Source organism: Rhinolophus ferrumequinum, chromosome 8 (assembly GCF_004115265.2).
Source record: "Rhinolophus ferrumequinum isolate MPI-CBG mRhiFer1 chromosome 8, mRhiFer1_v1.p, whole genome shotgun sequence".
In the NCBI taxonomy this organism is placed as follows: Eukaryota; Metazoa; Chordata; class Mammalia; order Chiroptera; family Rhinolophidae; genus Rhinolophus; species Rhinolophus ferrumequinum.
Genome location: NC_046291.1, coordinates 16,583,296 through 16,605,238, shown reverse-complemented (window position 1 = coordinate 16,605,238; position 21,943 = coordinate 16,583,296). Strand labels below are relative to the sequence as shown.

At 42.2% G+C, this 21,943-nt stretch overlaps 1 protein-coding gene across 1 annotated transcript in view; it reads left to right on the top strand.

The window, feature by feature from the left end:
* Window positions 1–21,943, top strand: part of LOC117025889 (sterol 26-hydroxylase, mitochondrial) — a 30,663-nt gene that overhangs the window by 3,875 nt on the left and 4,845 nt on the right. The window contains exon 2 of the mRNA XM_033112238.1: window positions 20,679–20,869. Within this exon, the coding sequence (XP_032968129.1) occupies window positions 20,679–20,869 (191 nt within the window). The remainder of the gene's footprint in view (window positions 1–20,678; window positions 20,870–21,943) is intronic.

Sequence of the window (21,943 nt, the reverse complement as noted above, 5' to 3'; positions counted from 1 at the left end):
GGTGAATGTTTAAATTTTAAAAATTTATTACAGTAAAAGACACATTGCCATTAATCCCCCTCAAAATACTCCCTCTCGCTTCAAACACACTTATCCCATAGTTCTTGCCACTTTCTGAAAGAGTTCTAGAAGTCTTCGTTCATGTCTTTAGTTGCGCTGTCGTGGCTGCCTCGATGTCCTGGATTGATTCAAAATGTTTACCTTTCATGGTCATTTTGACTTTGGGGAAGAGCCATAAGTCGCACAGTGCTAAATATGGTGAATAAGGTGGATGAGGACGCACTGTAATGTTTTTATTTGACAGAAATTGCCATATACCAGAAGCGATGTGTGACACAGAGCGTTGTCATGATGGAGGATGAAGTAAAAACGCTCACGAAAGAGGACTTCCAGAACTGCTTCAGAAAGTGGCAAGAATGATGGGATAAGTGTGTTCAAAGCGAGGGGGAGTATTTTGAGGAGGATTAATGGCCATGTGTCTTTTACTGTAACAAATTTTTTTATTTAAATATTCACTGTATTGTGTGATCACTATATATATATATATACACACACACATACATACACACACACACATATATATATATACACATATACATATACATATACATATATATATATATGACATTTTCTTTATCCAGTCATCTGTTGATGGACACTTAGGTTACTTCCATGTCTTGGCTGTTGTGAACAATGCTGCATTGAACATGGGAGTGCATATATCTTTTCTAGTTAGTGCTTTTCTTTTCTTTGAATACATACCCAGAAGTAGGTTGCTGGATCATATCGTAGTTCTATTTTTAATTTTTGAGGGAACTACCATACTGTTTTCCATAGAGACTATACCAATTTAGTCCCACCAACAGTGCATAAGGTTCCCTTTTCTCCACTCCCTTGTCAACACTTCTTATTTCTTGTCTTTTTGATGATGGCCATTCTAACAGGTGTGAGGTGATACCTTCTCATGGTTTTGATTTGCGCTTCTCTGATGATCAGTGATATTGAGCACCTTTTCATGTACCTGTTGGCCATCTGTGTATCATTGAGGAAATGTCTATTCAGATCCTCTGCCCTTTTTTAATCAGGTTTTTTTTTTTTTTTTTGCTATTGAGTTATATGAGTACTTTATGTATTTTGGACATTAATCCTTGTCAGATATTTGATTTGCAAATATTTTCTCCCATTCCCATTCAGTAGGTTGCCTTTTCACTTTGTTGATGGTTTCTTTTGCTGTGTAGAAGCTTTTCAGTTTGATGTGGTCCCACTTTTTTATTTTTGCTTTTGTTGCCCTTGCTTTTGGTGTCAAATCCAAAAAAATCATAGCCAAGAATGATATCAAGAAGCTTACCACCTCTGTTTTCTTCTAGAAGTTTTATGGTTTCAGGTCTTATGTTCAAGTCTTTAATCCATTTTGAGTTAATTTTTGTGTATGGTATATGCTAGTGGTTCTTTTGCATGTGGCTGTCCAGTTTTCCCAACACCATGTATTGAAGAGACTGTGCTTTACCCATTGTCTGTTCTTGGTTCCTTTGTTGTAAATTAATTGACCATATATGCCTGGGTTTATTTTTGGGTTCTCTATTCTGCTCCATTGATCTCTGTGTCTGTTTTTATGCCAATACCATGCTGTTTTGATTACTATAGCTTTGTGATATAGTTTAAAATAAGGAAGCATGATGCTTCCAGCTTTGTTCTTCTTTCTCAAGATTGCTGTGGCTATTCAGCGTCTTTTGTAGTTCCATACAAATTTTAGAATTGTTTGTTCTAGTTCTGTGAAAAATGCCATTGGCATTTTAATAGGGTTTGCATTGAATCTGTAGGTTGCTTTGGGCAGTATGAACATTTTAATCATATTAATTCTTCCAACCCATCAACATGGAATAACTTTCCTTTTATTTGTGTTTTCTTCAATCTTTTTCTTCAATGTCATAGTTTTCAGTGCACAGGTGTTTCACCTCCTTGGTTAAATTTACTCCTAGATATTTTATTCTTTTATGCAATTGTAAATGTGATTGTTTTCTCAATTACTCTTTGTGATATATCATTATTAGTGTATAGAAACACAACTGATTTTTACATATTGATTTTATATCCTGCAACTTTACTGAATTCATTTCTTTTAATAGTTTTTTTGGTGGAATCTTTAGAGTTTTCTATATATAATATCATGTCATCTGCAAATAGTGACAGTTTTACTATTTCCTTTCTGATTTGGATGCCATCCATTTCTTTTTCTTGCCTAATTGTTCTGGCTAGGATTTCCAATACTATGTTGAATAAAAGTGGTGAGAGTTGGCACCCTTGTTTTGTTCCTGATCTTTGAGGAAAGGCTTCAGCTTTTCATTGTAGACTGTGATGTTAGGTGGGGGTTTGTCATATATGGCCTTTATTATGTTGAGGTAGGCTCCCTCTATAGCCGCTTTTATGAGAGTTTTATCATAAATGCATGTTGAACTTTGTCAAATGCTTTTTATTGAGATGATCGTGTGATTTTTATCCTTCATTTTGTTAATGTGTTGTATAACATTGATTGATGATTTGCAAATGTTCAACTATCCTGACATCCCTGGAATAAATCCCACTTGACCATGGTATAGGATCCTTTTAATGTATTGCTGAATTTGGTTTGCTAATATTTTGTTGAGGATTTTCGCATCTACGTTTGTCAGGAATACTGGCCTGTAATTTTTTGTTGTGTTTTTCTAGTAGTGTCCTTGTTTGGTTTTAGTATCAGGAAAATGCTTGCCTTGTAAAATGAGTTTGGAAGTGTTCCCTCCTCTTCTACTTTTTGGAAGAATTTGAGAAGGATTGATATTAATCCTTCTTTAAATGTTTGGTAGAGTTCACCAGTGAAGCCATCTGGCCCTCAGCTTTTGTTTATTGGGAGGTTTTTGATTACTGCTTAAATCTCCTTCCTAGTAATTGGTCTGTTCAGATTTTCTCTTCTTCATTATTCAGTCTTGGTAGTTTGTATATTTCTATGAATTTACCCATTTCTTGGAGGTCGCCCAGTTTGTTGATGTGTACTTGTTTGTAATAGTCTCTGATGCTCCTTTGTGTTTCTGTGATACCAGTTGTAACATCTCTTTCATCTCTGATTTTATTTATAAGAGTCCTCTTATCTTTTTTTCTTGGTGAATCTAACTAAAGGTGTGTAGATTTTGTTTATCTTTTTTTAAAAAAAAATACAGCTCCTAGTTTCATCGATCTTTTCTATTGTCTTTTCATTCTCAATTTCAATTGTTTTCACTTTGATCTCCGTTATTTCTTTCCTTGTGCTAACTTTTGGGTTAGTTCTCCTTTTGTCTAGTTCCTTGATATATAAAGTTGGGTTGTTTATTTGAAATCATTCTTGTGTCTTAATGTAGGCACTTACTGCTATGAACTTTCCTCGTAAGACTGCTTTGCTGCATCCCATAAGTTTTGGCTTTTACCCCTCTTTGCATCCTTTCCCCAAAGCCTCCATTTCAACTCTCCACTGGACATCAGCATCAAAGGCCAGATGATCCGTGACCTTCTGAACCTGGCAGGCTTTTTTCTGCACAACGCAGAGGATATCGTTTCCAGCTCCAGCAGCTCCAGCAGCTCCACGACCAGGTCAGCCACCTTGCTTTTTCACAGCCTGCTGGCAGCATGCACAGCTCCGTCGTGTCCCTCGGAAGGAATGGTGGCTGGGCACTCCCTCCTTCTTGGTCTCCCTTGCTGCGCCATCTGCCCTACGGTCTCCTCATGCGCTACTGTTGTGTCAGCGTCCCTAAAGGCACGTTTGGTTCTACTGCTCCCCTGATCAGGAATCTCACAGTGCCTGCGGAATCAGCTTTCAACTCCTCACGTGCACATTTGAGACCCCAGCCTCCTTTTCCCAAGCGCTCCTCCCTTTAAGTGTTGGTCTGTTGTATTTCCATTTTCATTTGTCTTTAGGTATTGTTTTGATGTCTCTTTTAATTTCTTCTTTGACCAAGTGGTTGTTCAGTAGCATGTTGTTTCATCTCCACATATTGTGAATTTTCCAGTTTTCTTCTTATAATTGATGTCTAGTTTCATAACATCGTGGGGGGAATAGATGCTTGTTAAGATTTTCAGTCTTCTTCAATTTATTTATGATCTGTCATGGAGAATATTCCATGTGCCCATGAGAGGAATGTGTATTCTGTTGCTTTGCGAATGTTCAATATATATAGATCTAGATCTATAGATTATCTCTATCTGTCTATCTCTATCTGTTAAGTCCATCTGGTCTAATGTGTTCTTTTAGGCCAATGTTTCCTTATTGATTTTCTGCCTGGGTGATCTAGTCATTCGTGAAAGTGGGGTATTAAAGTCGCCTACTATCATTGTTTGGCCATCTGTTTCTCCCTTTGTGTCTCTTAAGATTTGCTTTATATATTTAGGGGCACATGTTTCTTATCATCTTCTGTTTACATGGCTTAGAAGCTGTGATGTGTCTCTCCCACCTCTGTGCCCTCCCCAGTGACAGGCACAGCCCTGGGCACAGAGCAGGTGTCAGTACTGTTTGATAAGTGAATACATGCCACATACCAGCCAAAGGGCTGTGAATGGCACCGAGCAGCGGCTATATCTGGTGGTAACCTTCTTCGTGAGACTCTTCTCAACTCCCTCATCTGGGTTGTTTGACAGAAGATAGAGGGAAAAAGAGACAGTGAGGGAGGGGGGCAGATTGATGAAACCTAACCCTTCAGGTGTTAGCTTTCCAAGTTCAGAAACTAAATGTTGTTAGCACATTCCATGTGGAGAGACTATTGGGGACTGACCCACACTGGCCAAACCCACAGAGACTGGAGTGCCCATGTGTGTCTTTGCTGAAGAAGGTAGTCCTCCCAGGGATCATAATATTCCATCACATGGAAACTCCCTATTCTAGTTATATCTATTTCTGCATAACAAACTAACCCAAAACATAGTGGCTTAAAACAACATTGTGTTATATTTATAATTTTGTGGGTCAAGAATTTGGGCTGTGCTCATCAGAAGTGGCTCTTCTCTGCTTCACAGTGGAGTGGGGTTTCAGTTCAAATAGCTGAACATTGCTAGGCTGGCTCAACTGGGGCCACACGTCAGGGCCTTGGGGCTGGCTTTTGGCTGGCTTCCTCAGTTTTTCTCCATGTCACCTCTGCCAGGCCCGGAATTTCCAAGATGGCTCCTTTAATTGCATGTTTAGTGCCTACGCTGGTTTGGCCAGAACAGCTGAGTATCTCTGTTGCTCTCTCCATGTGGCTCTCTTGGGCTTCCTCACAGCCTGGTGGTCTCTGGATAGACTTCTTCCAGAAGTGACAGCTTCCCCCAGAGTGAATGTTCCAAGAGACAGAAAGTGGATGTTGTGCGTTACTTAAGGCCCAGGCCTGGAAACTGGCACAGCATCTTTTTCACAGTATTCTAGCCATCAAAGCTATTACAGAGCCCACCCAGATTCTGAAAGAGAAGAGGTAGACCTCATCTCTTAATGAAGGTGGTGTCGAGAATCTGTGGCTATCTTTAATCCACCTCATCCTCTTCCTAGGATATAGGTACCTGGGGAGAGAAATCAGTAACTACCTTAGTGGACGGCTGGTGTGCAGGGACCCCAGAACTTAAGGAATATAATTGTATGGGAGGAAATTTCATCCAGGCTTTGGAGAAACCTGGTTGAAAATGCTTCTCTGGTGCTTGTCCATTAGATTAAGTGTCTCTCTCTTGAGAGATAAATGCTGCCAAATTCTTGCTGTTTGGCTCCTCTCTTCTGGATTTTGTAGTGGCCGCTCATATTCTGTTAATACATTCTTTCTTCAGTTTGGCAAATACCATTGATTAGGTGGGTTTTCTTACCGAGTACTCACATTACCATCAAGCCTTCCAGAGATTATTCTCCAGTTACCCTGACTTGGCTAAGTGTTTTTGAGTCTCATCTGGCAGACATTGTAGCCTTGAGGCTAGAGCAGAATTAGGTGTACTGCCTGTAAGCCTCAGGGATGGGAAATTAGAAACTAAGTGTTACGGTCAAAAAAAGTGAATCATACTAATTTATCAACTGTACTACCAGAATTTTTATCTTACAGATAAAGAGATACTCCAGCTTATTCAAGGTAGCAATATTTCTGATAGGGAAAGATTAGAATGGCTCTCATGTCCTAGTAGAAGACTAATTGAATCAATTATAATACATTTATATAATGGAATTTTATGTAACCATTAAAAAGAATAAGGGCAGATCTGTATGTTTCAATATAAAAACGCTTGCCAAGAGATGGGAAGAAAGTGAGGTGCAAAACTATACAATCTGCCATCATTTGTGGATAAAAAAGAGTGTGATGTATATATGCATTTATGTGTTTGTGTGTCCATAGAATATCTCTGGAGGACACACAAGAAATTGGTAATGATGCCTCTGTGTAATGGTTTTGGAGTCTGGAGTTGAGCATTAGGAGCAAGACTCACTTTTTGTTGCAGGAGTGCTATGGCCCTCCACCAGATTTTCTTCTGGCTTCACCCTGCCCAGGCATATTCAACAGCAAAAGAATGGAGAATAAGAGACGAAAAGATGTCTGACCAAGTGCCTCCTGGCCCAACATAATATTTTGAGGTCTTCTGAGGGCACTTGCTCTTGTACTTCTGTCTGGCTCTGGGTCCTTACTTTTCACGTTCACCTCTGTGTCTATATCCTCTTTCCAGCTCTGCATCTGTTTTGATCATCCACTCCTTGTTCTTGGAATTCCCTCATTGTTCTACTCCAGCCCAGACCATGTTGTAGGCAAAGGGATGCTCGGGATACTAGGGCATCCCAGGCAAAGACTTTTCTTGGATCATTCTTGGATCTTCCTCTACCTTGAGCCCATTGTTTATCTAGAGTGCAAAATCAGAAGGAAATTCTTAGTGTCCAACTATCTGGAAACTTACGACAGTTCTGCCTTCTTGTACGAAAACAGACATTCTTTAATTATTGAAGTAATGGCTGCATTCATGCACAAACATGGTTTTTGCAGCTCTGTAAAATAAAAAATTCAGAAACCTGTTAAATGTCCATCAACAGAATATATAAATTGTGACATATTCTTACAATGGGACACTATACAACAGTCATAATGAATGCACAAGCCTTTTATGTATCGATATAAAACTCAGAAACAAAGTTGAATATAGAATGGTATGTACGGTAGAATACAATTTCTATAAAATAAAAACCACACAAAAGTTCTATAAGCTATCTGGATGCATATATGTAGTAAAATACATAAACACTGACAGAAAGGATACACTTCAAATTCAGGATAGTAGTTGCTTTGCGGAGGGAGGGCAAAGAATAGGATAAGAAGGGAAATTTGTATCTGAAATGTTTTCATTTTTAAAAAGATATGAAGCAAATACGACAAATGTTAATTTTGGAGGGTGAGTACCTGGGTGTTTATAATGTTATCTTTAATCATTCAGATGAAAATACAATGATTCATATTAAAATAATAACAATACAAGTAATTTTGTTCACGTGGAGTCCACGTGGTGCCGCTGGCATGGTCTGATCTTGGAGATCATTCAAGGCAACATTTAGAGCAAGGAAAACCTGAGAATGCTGTTAATTACTTAGCACCTTCTGTCACTTTGAAATGGGAATTCCACTAGTGTGAGGGGTTGAGGCTAAACCTCTGACAGCACTTTGACAGCACCAAGATGTGGCTGTCCCCGCGGGGCTTCTCTTCACCTTTGACCCTGAACGGGCCTTCTTTCTGGCATCTGCCAAGGTAGGCAAAAGAGTGGCCTATGCCTGCGGTTGCATCTCTGCTGTTTATCCCACTGATGGCTGCCAGCTTTTAGGGACAGATTTGTTGACACTGGCAAAACAGTACTTGGTATTTGTGAGTTCACTTTTGTCCTCAGGGCCGTTGACGTGCGGTTTTAGTGTTGTTGTGCTGTGCTGACAGTCTGCTGAAGGAGCCCACTACCAGTAAACTGAACAGGTCACTACTTAGGAGAATGAAACAGTGCAAGGCAGTGTCGGGGGGAGATTTTGGAGGATTTTAATGTTCTTCTTTTTTTCTCGTAACAGTTTTATTGAGATATAGTTTATACTATACAATTCACCCATTGAACAATTAACTAAATGGTTCTTAGTAGATTCACAGAATTATGCAACCATCACCACGTCAATTTTAGACTATTTTCATCACCCCAGAAAGAAACCTTGTACTCTTTTAACAGTCGCCGCCCCCACCGCCCCTCCCTGTGTAATGACTATATTCCCGATGCCGTTGACCTCCCTTATCAGCCCCTTGGCAACCACTAATCTACTTTCTGTCTCCATGGATGTGCCTGTTATGGACATTTCAAATACATGGACTCATTCAATATGTGGTCTGTTAGGAAAGACTTCTTTCACTGAGCCTGATGTTTGCAAGGTGCATCCATGTTGTAGCATGTATCACTACCATGTTCCTTTTTATGGCTGAATACTGCTCTGTTGTGGGCATACACCACACTTTGTTCATTCATTCATCTGTTGACAGATATGTGGGTTGTTTCCATTTTGGGGCTTAGTATGACTTTCTGAGTTTTCAAGGTACACACAACTATCAAAGATAAGTACAGCTGGACATTAGTTAAAGTGGTGAAAACAGATTTTATTCAGTAACGAGTGACAGCAGGGCAAAGAGATGAACTCCATTCCGATTTGTGCAGAGGTGACTGGACGTTTTCACCAGAGCATGAGGGAATGGGGAAGGGGAGCAGCTGGGGGAGAGTCGGGGAAGTGAAAAATTACAAAAAGCAGGAAGTAGGGGGGTTGGTCCATGTGACACTCATTTGTGTTTGCTAAAAGGTGCTAATCTTATTGAAGTTAGGCCTCTCCCATCCCACAGAGACTGGGACATGGGGGCCCAATCTTCAGGTGTCTGGAACAGACAGGAAATTCTTTTGGCAGCCTTGAGTTTCCTCAGGCAGGCCCTTTAAAGGGAGCTTCATCCTAGGAGTGAAGGTCATCCTAGGGATGTGACCCGGAGCTGTTATAAACGGTTAGTGTTCAAGTCTACAGTAGGTCAAGGTGGAGCCTAGTGGAGAAGAGGGCTGAGAGGATCCGGACTAGAATGTAGTTCATGAGAGAATCTTTACCACAACCCAAAGCTAAGTTGCCTAAATTTGTTTCGGTTCCCAACCTTTTGAAAATCTGAAAACGATGGCACTTGGCTACAGCAAAATATGAGTTTATGCATAACCTATTGCGTGAGATTTCAGCTCTCCACCCCACGCCACCCCCAGCCTGTCTGCACACCCTTGGTTACCAACCCTTGCCTTGGAGGTAGACTAGTGTGCTCCAGGCAGTATAGCTAGAGTTTAGGTAATGGCCCCAATGGGCTACCTTGGGTTATCGACCTTGGCATGGGCTAGCCACAGTGAGCCTTTGGGATCAACTAATAGTGTAATTATCTTGTGATTCAACACTTACAGACCTTACGAAGTGACTGCCAGTAAGTCAAGCAACCACCTGGCTCCGTACATAATTATTACAAGATTGACGGCCATGTTCCCTATGCTGTACGTTACATCCCTGTGATTCATTTTATAACTGCTAGTTTGTACTTCTAATTCCCTTCCCCTTTTCCGCCCGTTGCCCTCACCCTCAGGCATCCATCAGTTGGTTCTCTCTATCTGTGAATTTGTTTCTGTTTCATTTTGTTTGTTCATTTGTTTTGTTTTTCTAGATTTTGTATGTAAGTGAAGTCGTACAGTATTTGTCTTCTCTGTCCGACTTATTTCATTTTGCATAATATTCTCTAGGTCCATCCATATTGTTGCAAATGGCAAGATGTCATTCCTAGTTAGTGCTGAGTAATAATCTATTGTAACTATGTACACATCTTCTTTATCCATTCATCTATGGATGGACACTCAGGTTGCTTCCATATGTTGGCTATTGTAAACGACGCTGCAGTGAACATAGGGGTACAGATATCTTTTCTAATTAGTGTTTTCATTTTCTTCAGATGAATACCTGGAAGTGAAATTTCTGAGTCATATGGTGGTTCTATTTTTAATTTTTGAGGAACCTCTATACTGTTTTCCATAGTGGCTACCCTAGTTTACTAAAACTCTTAAGTTTTGAGCTCTGGAGTTGGGGCTCGAATCTTTGCACGTGTGGATATGTACAGAGTTGCTCTGCAGCTCTACCCTGATCTTTCACGTATCCAGCTCAAAATTCTCAGGGGCCCATCAAATTGATATTCATATTTTAATGATGGGATCTCATGCCAAATCTGTTCTGTCGGTCTTAGGCAACAACACATAAGTCACCATAGCCATGATCCACTGTAGGTTGGTTAGACCTGTTTGGAGTATAGGCTGCAGCCATGCTCCCCCTTGGGAGGGCAACTAGAGGTGCCACACATACCTCCCGTTAACTGGCCCCCAGAAGTCCTGGCAGTATGATTGTTCCCACCCGTGCCGAAGAATTTAGAACAACCTGTGACAAGTGAACAAAAAAGGCCAACAGGGACAGGATAAGGCTAAAGAGACCGAACATGTGTTCAGAATGTTCATCTTGTTCTGTCATCTTTAGTGGAGGCTGATCCTTTCTGAAGTCAGTGGCTTTTGGGAAGTTTCTAAAAGTTTTTAGATTCCAATTCTCTTTGGCCAGCAGTCACGTTGAGGGAGGGTGATAGCAGTCTGTGTCAAATCGGCCAGATGCCCTGTAGACAAGCGCTGAGAAAGAGATTAATAGTCCCTCCCTTCACTGCTAACCAATCAGGGTTGACCGCTGATGTCCCATAAGCCAGAGGTGTCCCTCTCTTTCCACTACCGTGTAGAAATGTAACCTCTGTCCGGCCAGTGATTACTTCACTCCATGTCCCAATCCTCCTGTGTCTTACCCTCCTAGGAGCCTTGGTTTCCCCAAGGTGTCTCACTGGTTTCTTCCTTGTATGCCTCAGGCCATGCTAGTAAATCTCCCACCCCCTGACATGTGGGCCACACCAGGACTATTTTAGGAGTTGTCACCTCATATTCATGATCATCCTTATCCATGACTGCCCCAGAGCAGCAAGCATAGCCAGTGGCAAAAGAAGCACCACATTAAAGTAGTTCACGCCCTGATTCTTCTTGCTACTTGCCTTGTTTCCCAAGCAGTAGCTGTGGGAAGAAGAGGTAGGTGTGATAGATGAGAAGAGTTAATGAAGTGGCTTGGTTCTCTTACAGCCTATCTGGGCTTCTTCCCACCTCCCTAACTCATAATGAAAAATTCTGTTTAAAGGGTGAATTGCCCTTCTGGTGAATTGCCACATTTGTAGTCCAAACTAACTTTCTGAAGAGTATGCTCTACTGGGAGCTGAGCCTTGGTTGTCCACTTCTCTTTTGCAGTTTCTCCTTTAAAAGTCCATTCCATCTTTCAGTGGCACCTGCTGCCTGTGGATGATCCAGGGTATGAAAGGGCCAGCGAATGTCCCAGGGAGCTGCCCACTGCTGGGTACTTTTTACTGCAAAGGTAGCACCACTGTCTGATTGGATGCTTTTAGGGAATCGGAACATGCAGCACAGTTCATCCGTGGAAGGATCTTTGAATAGTGAGCTCCCTCCCATTTGCTGCGTGGATGGAGGTGGCAGTGCCATGCCTTGAAAAGCTGTCTACTGCAGTCAATAAGTACCCTTGAAAGGATGGTGGGGACCTATATAGTGTATTTGCCAGGACGGGCCAGGTCTAGTGCCCCTCACTGTGTGCCTCAAAGTTTCCTTTACCACTGGACTGTGCAGCTGGCAGTCAGGCATATTCGCCAGGCTTCCTTGGCTTTGTGTGCTGTAGTCATTTGTTTTGGGGGCCCAGTCTTGAACTATGGATGGATTACCATGCCCTGTGAAATGGTGTATCCAGGTGGGCATGGTCCTTACATGGCCACCACAGGTCTCATCAACTCATTGATTCCACGATGTTCACCCAAGGAGAGCTTTTCCATGGGCACCCACCTGGGTCACAAACGGGGTGTGGCTCTTCTGTGATCTGCTGCCATAATGTTCATCCCTAAAGAGGCTAAGAGTTGACCATCTAGGCATCCTGCTGCCACGCCCCAGCCCATACCACCATGAATCAGTAAAAATGCAACAAGGGGCAGCTTGGGAGGTCTTTTCCAGGGCAAGGACTACAGTTCACAGCTCGCACCTCAGCCTATCGGACAGACTTCTCTTTTCCATGCACAGTGTAGACAGTTTTCTTTGGGGTTGCACAGCAGCAGTTCAGGACACCCATGGCCTTGAATTTAGCTGATTACTGCATGAACCCAGTCCTCAGTGTACCCTAGCTTTGTCGAGAGCCTCAGTATACCGAACCTCCCAAGAAACACGAGGTGATGGCATAGACCCTGCGGCTGACTCAGCACTTCTGGAGGACAACCAACACCTTCGTGCTTAGTTTGCTTCTTTTCCTGAAAAGACCACTTCCACATATTGCCTATTAGGCAAATCCCACTTTGTTAATGTTCTCATTTATGACCCATCTCACGATAGGGACATAACAGTATGGCACCATTTTGTTTGGCAGTCTGCCAGGGTCCACCAGCACTCTCAAATGGGGAATTCTGGGGGGTGATATCAGGCATACGTCATACCCAAAACCCTAGAGAACCATTATCTAAATGGCTGCATATTCTTGCCACAGGCTCCAGTCTGCAGAATTGTTAGTCATGGACAGTAGCTCAAAAGCCTCGTGAGCGCTGATTGGCCCAAGTAGAAGGAAAGTCTGTACCGTCGGATAGTTTTCTTTTTTTCTTTTCTTTTCTTTTTTTTTTTTTAACTTTTTCTTTCAGTCTTGAGGTGGCTTCTTCTTTATATCTTTAGTTATAAAACTTCTGTTCAGCTAGACTTCAGGTAGTTCTCCAGGTTGATTGTTCTATAATTTAGTTGTAATTTTAATGGGGTCTTCGGAAGAGGCAAGCACAGGGTTTATGTAACTGCCATCTTGGATCCTCCCTGTTGGATAGTTTTCTTAAGCACATCTGTCTGTACTAGTTCTTTGATTAAGACAGTGTTCTTCCCTTCTACCCCTTCCCTTTCCCTGAAATCCTGTACTACTTTATTGATAGCCAGTGGCTGAGCTGAGAGAACAGGGTAGACTCCTGGTGGTTGACTCAACCCACTACCACAGTTCTAAATGTGGCATTTCCGCCTTGGGAACGTCCTTTACAATCAAGAATTACATGTACTTAGCACTTAGCACATCTATTCCGACAACACATTCAGCAGTATCCATTACAACCACTTGAGTGTGTATTGGCTCGAGAAGGCTCATCCACTGTGAACCTTTTACATGTCAACTTGGCTAGGCAACAATGTTTGGTCACACATCAGTCGAGATTGTGAAGGTAGACGTTGAGTAAAACTTTACCCTCCATAATGTGGGTGGGCCTCATCCAATCAGTTGAAGGCTTTAAGTGAAAAGCGGAAAGTCTTCAGAAGAGAAAGGAATTGCCCAGATTGCCTTCGGACTCAAGAGTACAACATTGACTCCTGCTGGAATTTCCCTACAAATTTCAGACTTGCCAGCCCCCATAATTGCCTGAACCAATTCCTTAAAATAAATCTGTCTATATACATGCAGTAAGTCCCCACTAAATGTGCTGCCAGGTTCTCAGATTTTAAGCGAAATAACTTATAATGAAACCCATTTTACTATGGGCTGATTGATATTAACAAGAGTTAAGTTCCTATGGCATTTAATCAACGTTATAATGAAATGATGTTGAAAAGGTTTGACGACCTTGGTTGCCATCAAGTCCCCAGCACACTTTGGCCAGTGCATAAGCACCCTGGCCCTCCTTAGGGCAAGAGGGACTTGGGCGTCCCCTCATCCTGTGTGTTCTTGAAGGGGTGAAAGCTGGGTGGTGTGAAGGCATTGAATCAACACCGTCCCAACTGCCAGACCCCAGCAAGGGGGTCTAACTCCTCTTGGCCCTCCTTTTTGTCCACAGTAAATGCCAAAGCTGACTGGGGATTCTCCATTACAACCCGGATCTTTCAGTTTTGTGGCCCTGTCATGCCCGCTAGTGAGAGAGACTTTCCCTCACGGGCAAACCATCAATCTCCAATTTGGAGACTCCCTGGCATACTAACTAGGTCCATATGGTCCTACATTCTGGATGCCTGTATTCCTACAGTCTGCCCCTGTGTTAGTGTGGCAGGCCTGCCGTAACAAAGTGCCACAAACAGTGGCTTAAACAACAGACATGCATTGTGTCACAGTACTGGAGGCCCCAAATCAAGGTGTGGGCAAGGTTGGTTCCTTATGAGGGCTGTCAGGGGAGGGGCGGTCCAGGTCTGTTCTTCCTCCGAGCTCATTCATCAGCCAAGCTGTTCGTGGCTGGTCTTTTGGTAATGAACTGATTTCCATTTGTTCTCATCCAGCAGAGCTGGTGTGGCTTTCTCATCAGCCAGCTGGTGCAGCCTCACTTCTAGTGTCTCGTTAGGTTTTTGCCCAAACCTATCTCTAATGTCTCCTTTCCTACTCCTTATAAGAAGGGACCTCAGTATATCTCCAAGGAACTGACTGCCCTTGATGACCAGGAAATATTTTATCTATGGTCACAGCCACCTGTCCAAGCAAAGTGGTTTCAATTTCCTGGTGTACAGAAGGGTAAGGAACAGCCAGGAAACACTTTGTAAAAATTCTATGGGCCCCTCTCCCCTTTGACTCTAAACACCAATACAACTAACTCAGCAGGGTTCTCAGGAACAATGGTCAAAGACCCTTCTCCCCTTGTCACTAAACACGTCAGCAACCCGTCTGCTACTGCCTGCCAGGATTCTGTTCCTTACCTCGATAGTCGCTTGTGGGGTCTTGTTGTCTTTTCCAAAAGGATCTTGTGACCTTATCAGCTTTGGGGAGGAAGGAGTTAAAAACCCCATGGAGTCGGTCTTCAGGATCAGGGAGCAACATTTATGTCAGGAACATACTGCTTTGTAACTGGTAAAAGACAGCAGGTTTTTTTTGCCTGCCAAATGGTTCAGTGTTGTCACTCCACCAACATTGTCTCTAGAAACCACTCGACCAGCTGACCACCTTGGGGCTTACCAGTCACTCCTTGCTAATCAACACATCATTCATTGTACAGTGAAAACTGTAGACATCAGAGGAATTTTCCTAACACTTTAGGAGTGAGCACAATTAAACATTTCATTACTGGGTTCACGTTTTTGCAACAATATGTAGGAGAGATGGACTCAGGCTTCTCACTCCCAGAGTCACTTTCCCTTTTGTTCTCTCCTCACTGCAATTCTTGCCCTAAACATAGACCAAAGGGTTTAACACAGGCACTTCAGGAATTCCTGGTTCCTGGAAGCTCAGGGAATCCAGGGTTGGGGAGGGGGAGGCAGGGGAGCTCCACCAGAAAGCACAGTTTTGCACTTACTTTCAGTTTTCAGTGGCCACTTATTGACAAAATAGATAGGACTGTAGGAAGATCCCGACCCCACTGCACTGCCTGTCGTATTGCTCCTAACCTGACCTGCACAACCCCCAGTGGGAAGACCCTCCCCCCCCCCCCCACACACACACTTAGCCCCATCATGTGCTACTAGATCACGGGAATTGATTTATCTCCTACCCGGCCACATGGCCCAGGTCTCTAAAAGAGCATTGGAACTTTACCAGTCCCCTTGATGAACACCAAATGTGTCAAGTTCACCCATTAGACAAGGCAAAGTCAAGGTCTGACGAATTCTTCCCGAAAAGCCACAATGGCCATGTTTAGATTTAGACAGTTTATTATGTATATAGAGATTGAAAGAAGAATAAGCCAAAGGTGCCATTTCCATAGGATCTTTATGCCACCCACGCAAAAGGACAACCCGAAACAAAAAGGGCCAGATAACTGCAATGCAAGTTGTGGGGTATTCCATTGTTGAGGAGCCCTTTCTAGACTGCAGTGAGTCCGTTATATATTCTGCAGCTCTTTTCTGATGGGGTTTGGGCAGAAAACTCACGTTCCATCAGAACCCACAAAGCATGTTGATGCATGACAACCTCCTAGGGGACACAGGGAGGCGAGTGCAAGGTGGCTTCAAGGCAGCTCTGTGCCGGCATCCAGTCCTGCAGCGTTCTGGGAGGATCTAGGGCGTTAAGCCTGCAGACTCAGGGAAGGCTGGCTTCAAGCCTTTGTGGATATGGATACGTGCAGGTTGGGAAGGTGCCATGGCAGAGCTATTACCCAACAGAGTGACAAAGGCTGTTAGTGTTGGGCTGGACCTAGAACAACATCTACTGCCAACTATTCCCTGACCCCTCAACTGAACTGCCAGCTGTGGATGACTGAGCTGAGATAAAAACACATGACAAGGAGACGGACACTTTCTGTTTCTATAAAAATACCCTTGTTTTTTAACAATCCCATAAATATGAGTCACATGCTAATTATTTGTGCTTACATACCACATTTATGAGACAGTGTCATTTTGACTTAGTTGAAATAACTTGCAGAAGTCATACGTGTTTATTGTTGAGAAATCAGAAAATGTAAAGACACAAAAAGAAAACCCAGATCTTCCATACTCCTAACATCCTGCCCATGTCAACATGCCTTGTATACATAGTTGCTTGATACACATTTGTGAAATGAATCCATAAAGATACACATGGTCTGGGGGGTAAGGAAGCATTGTCCCTGTGGGCTTGTCCTTGGGGAATAGATTTCCACACTCTCCGTGTGTCATCTACATATATATGTTTTTAAAAATGAAAGCATACCATGTATTCTCTTTTGTAACTGGCCATTTACTAAAAAACAAATATGAATTTTTTTCTGTATCAGTAAACACTTCCATCATATTTTTTAATGAATGAATTCAACACTCTCCCTCGCTGGCGCTTCACCTAACTAAGGCCAGCTCTCCTATTCATCCTGGAGAGTATCCTTAGGGAACTGTGTTCTGCGAAGTGGTGCTTAGACAGGACCTATCTGAGAACCTTGGGGCTTACTAACCGGCTCAGGTTACGGCCTAATGGTAGGCGTACAGACACAGCACGTATCTCTCAGCAAGTATCCCAGTGTCTTTCTAAAATAAGTTCTTACATAAATAGATCCTTGTTAGGTTCCACCGAGTAAACTAACTGAGAAGAGGAATACAAAGAAAAAGGGAAGAAAGCATGATCTAGGCAAAGGGGGAAATGTCCCAGAAACCTCCAAGCTGACAGGTAGGAAGTGGTACCAGAGACTTTGGATTCCAGGCAAGAAGCTAGTACCCAAGTAAATGGTTATTGATCTAGTCTTTTGAAATTTGACATTTTTGTTTTTTGATTCCAAGATCATGGTAGAAATTTTGAAAAACAAATCACAGTATAAAGAAGGAAATAAACTATTTGTAAACTGTGACTCAGAGATAACCCCTGTTAGCATTTTTATAAAAAATGTGACATGTAATTAATTTTACTAGAACTTAACAGAAGGAAAAGAAACCAAACTTCAGATAAATGTTTCTTCAAAATGAGATATTATTTCTTAAAAAGAGTCCTGTAAAATTACATAATTAAGAGACATATTAAGAGGTTAGGCTTATTGCAGAGGTTCTCAGCCTGGGGTGATTTTACCCCCATGGGGATATTTTGGAAATGGCTGGATAAATTTGTGGTTGTCACAAGTCGGGGGGAGGGAGTGAGGTGCTAGTGGGTAAAGACCAGGGATGCTGCTAAACATCCTACTATGCGTAGGACGTTCCCCACAACAAAGAATTATCTAGCCCCCAAAATCAACAGTGCCATGAAAAACCCTGAGTTCTTGCACAGTTGTATTTAAATAAAACATAGTTTCTAAGGGCCCAAGTTTGTTCCTAGTAAGACATAGTCAGTTTTCTCAGGGATCAGTGGAGTAAGTGGTAGAAAGTGTGGCCTCCAGTCAGGTGGTCTGAGTTTGAACTCTGGATCTTGCTACTTCCCAGTAAAGTGACCTTGTGCAATCTCTTTGGGCCTCAGTTTCCTCACCTACGAAATTGCGGTAACGTTAAGCTTCGTGTATCATGCTGCTGTAGTGAGGACTGAATGAGATAATATAATAAATAAAACGCTTGGAACACCGTCTGGTTTATGCTAAGCTACATGGAAATATTTGCAATTATTATTATTAATAATACTTGATATTAATACCTTAAATAAACCGATCAGAAAACAAACATTAAGCTTCCTTTTAGGATAATCCTCCTAAGGAATCCAGGAGACAAAAATAGACATATAATAGGGCAACCAGTTAGCTCAGCTAATTAGAGCACGGTGCTCTTAACAACAAGGTTGCTGGTTCGATCCCCCATGGGCCACTGTGAGCTGCGCCCTCCACAACTAGATTGAAACAACTGCTTGACTTGGAGCTGATGGGGCCTGGAAAAACACACTTAAAATACATAAAAGTTTTTAAAAAATAGACATATACGTAAAGTACTTTTTTTAAAATGGAAACTTTAAGAAAAATAAATGAAATGACTCTCTAAGACCCACTTCTAAATCTAAGGAGTATATGCATGAATTCAGAGGTTCAGCAAAGCTTTCCTGTTTTCTGGAATTACCTCCTCAATGGTGGGTGACTTATCATTTCAGAAAACACTTTCTTTTTTCCCCCTTTAGATTTAAAAAATTTGAATGCATTCTTATAGTTCAAAACTCAAAACCATGAAACAAGGTCTGCGTCGCACAGTCTCACTCCCGTGGGTGTCCCCTCCCCGAGGTAATCACTTTAATTAGTTTCTGATGCGACAAAGCACTGTTTCTCTATAAAAGCAAACGCAAATGCTATGTGTTGTTATTTAGCCCCTCTTTCTTAAACAAACGATATCATACCTTTCCATTTAGCAATCGTATCTTGGCTATCTTTCTTTCCATATTACAGTCTTTCTTTTCATTAATTAATACACAAGGAGCTGCTTTATTCTCTTTTAAGGTGATACAGTATTCCATTATGTAGATATTCCATACTTTGCTTATAAATCTGTTTGTAGTTTTTACAGATATTAACAAGTTATCCTCTATGTAGGTTTGTGTTGTTTTAGACGCCCACCGGTAATGTATGAATATGTCTGTTTCTCTCCAGGAATCACTATAGTTTACAATCAACTATTCAAAAATCATATCACACTGGCAGGCATTATGGGGAGGTAGAAGTGGAAACAAGCCTAAATGGGCATTGGGGGCTTGTCAAGGCTGCCTTCCTAGGAACTGGAAGAATGAGCCGTTAGTTCGGGGTGGATTCTGGGCTATTGGGTAACATACCGACGGCAATCATGCTGCATTGATCCTAGGAGAATCCAGTTTTTAATGCCAATAGTAAGACCCAGGAAGACATGTCTTTCTAGACTGTGAGTTGGGTGAAATATCCTTCCGTAATTAGAATGATAGATCTCTATAATTTTGGTGTCTCTTTTACAGAAGTCCTTTGGCCTAATGTCTCTATTAGAGCGTCTTCTGATCCTCTTAAAATCTCTTTAGTAACAGGTTGTGAAAGATGAAGTACCTGGGAAACCACTGTGTTTCATTTTCTTTTAGTTTGTAGGTGTAAATAAGCCAGTAAATTTAGTCTCAATATTTGTGGATTCTTTTTAAGTTTTACCTCCCCCAAACCACAATATGTTTATTTTCGCCTTCATTTTCCACAAGTATAAAAACATCATAGCAATGTCAATTTCATAGGTGTTATGGGTATCAATTTTCAAGTGCTTAGCAATTCTGAGATAAAATATTTGCGAATTACGCTACTTAACTAATACTTTTTTTTTTTTTTAAAGATTTTATTGGAGAAGGGGAACAGGACTTTACTGGGGAACAGTGTGTACTTCCAGGACTTTTTTCCAAGTCAAGTTGTTGTCCTTTCAATCTTAGTTGTGGAGGGTGCCATTCAGCTTCAAGTTGTTGTCCTTTCAGTCTTAGTTGTGGAGGGCGCAGCTCAGCTCCAGGTCCAGTTGCCGTTGCTAGTTGCAGGGGGCGCAGTCCACCATCCCTTGCGGGACTCGAGGAGTTGAACCGGCAACCTTGTGAGTGAGAGCCCACTGGCCCATGTGGGAATCGAACCAGCAGCTTTCGGAGTCAGGAGCACGGAGCTCTAACCGCCTGAGCCACCAGGTCCGCCCCAACTAATACTTTTTTGTTTAAAAAAAATTCATACCACAGAGTTGACTTCATATTTGGATTCTGACTTTCTCATGCAACTTCTTGTTTTTCCCGGAGTTTCTAATTGTGTTCCTTTTTCCTTGTTGATTACATGAGATATTTATCTATATTTCATGTAGATATTTATCTTCATCTCATTTGTTATATTTTATTGTCAGCTTGTAGATGACAGCAAGCTGCAATAGATTTAAATGCTTCTATGAAGGAGCCATACTTATACCTACCAAACGGCTCAGTTTTCTAAAACCCTGGACCCCAAATATTTACACCTCAGTATACCCCAGTTTGCCACATATCCCATTTTTCCAAAATCCCTTTCCTCCAAGTACCTCAATTCCCCCCAGTTCCACTAGCTATATTACTCAACATTCTAACTCCTGTGTGCCCGCCTCCCTTTTTTCCCCCAGTATTCTCCTTTTGGAGCTATAAGCCATCCCAGGGCCTGCCTCCTACACAGTGTGATTTTGCCCAGCTCATTTGCTGGAGGGTGGCCGTCCGACACCTCCACCCTATCTCCTCTCCAGGAAGTGCCTGCCTGGCGGGGCCATGGTTATTCAGCTCTGGTTGAACCCCACAGGTGCTGAGCAAGGCCAAGTACGGTCCAATATGGATAACCCGCGTAGGGCCCAAGACCCATGTGAACCTGGCCAGTGCCCCACTCCTGGAGAAAGTGATGCGGCAAGAGGGCAAGTACCCAGTACGGAACGACATGGATCTATGGAAGGAGCACCGGGACCAGGAGGGCCTGGAATATGGCCCCTTCACCATGTGAGCGGGGGCCTGACGGGATTGGAACAGGGCCCCAAGGACAGTGGCATTGGGCAGCTGGTAGCTAACGGGCAGCGTAGGATCTCCCTGCATTCTCTGAACCTGACACTCAGTCTAGAAAGCAGTGGTTGGGATGGGCTGAAGCCCAGGGACCATTCATTGGCTTTTCCACTAATACACATGCATTGTATGACTTTGGACAAATGAATAATTTCCCTTTCCATGTGAGAAACCTTACGTTTCTCATAGGTAAAATGGGAAGTTTGGACTAGAGCATCTCCAACGTGACTCTAGGACCTTTCCAGCTCCATTATTCTACATGATGGTTGAAAATATACTGGCTCAAATCATGAGGGGACATATCTGTTTATAGTTGAAAAAAACATCATCACCATATTAGTTGGGAGGGCTCAATTTAATTTTTAAAATAGTCCCCAAATTATGTATTGTATTGTTGTTGTTGGATATACGTTTCATGGATGCTCTCCACATAGAGAGGTCGGTGTGGGTTTCAGTCTTCAAGTTATATCTCGTACTTAGAAAAGTTAAGATTATTTTGGCCGTGACCAATTGAAGGATGGGCTGAGTCTGTTATATACCCGTATGCCAATTGAGGTAAATAATTGAGAATCACGGATGATAAGCCATTCCCAATGCCACGGGTTGTGACTGGATATATGACGGACTTTTTTTTTTGCTATAGTATGTTAACAGAGCTCCAAGAACAATGAATAGCTTTTTCTTTGCCCTAGTTGCTTGATGTCCATGTCTTAGTTATTTCTTAAGGGATTAAAGTGGATCCTGATGGTGGCAATAGTAGCAGCAACAATGATAACAAGTAACTATGTGTTTATGACATGCCAGGCATTGGGCTAGTCTCGTTAGTATATTCATTATTTTATCCTCACAACACACCAATGAAGGAGACATAGTATTATTATTCCCATTTTATAGATGAAGAAACTGAGGCCTAGAGAGGTTTTTGCATCACTTGCCAGAGGTGACACAATGAGAGAGTGGTGGAATAGATCTCTGATTCTGGAATTCAAGAACTTAACTGCCTTGACACTTTGG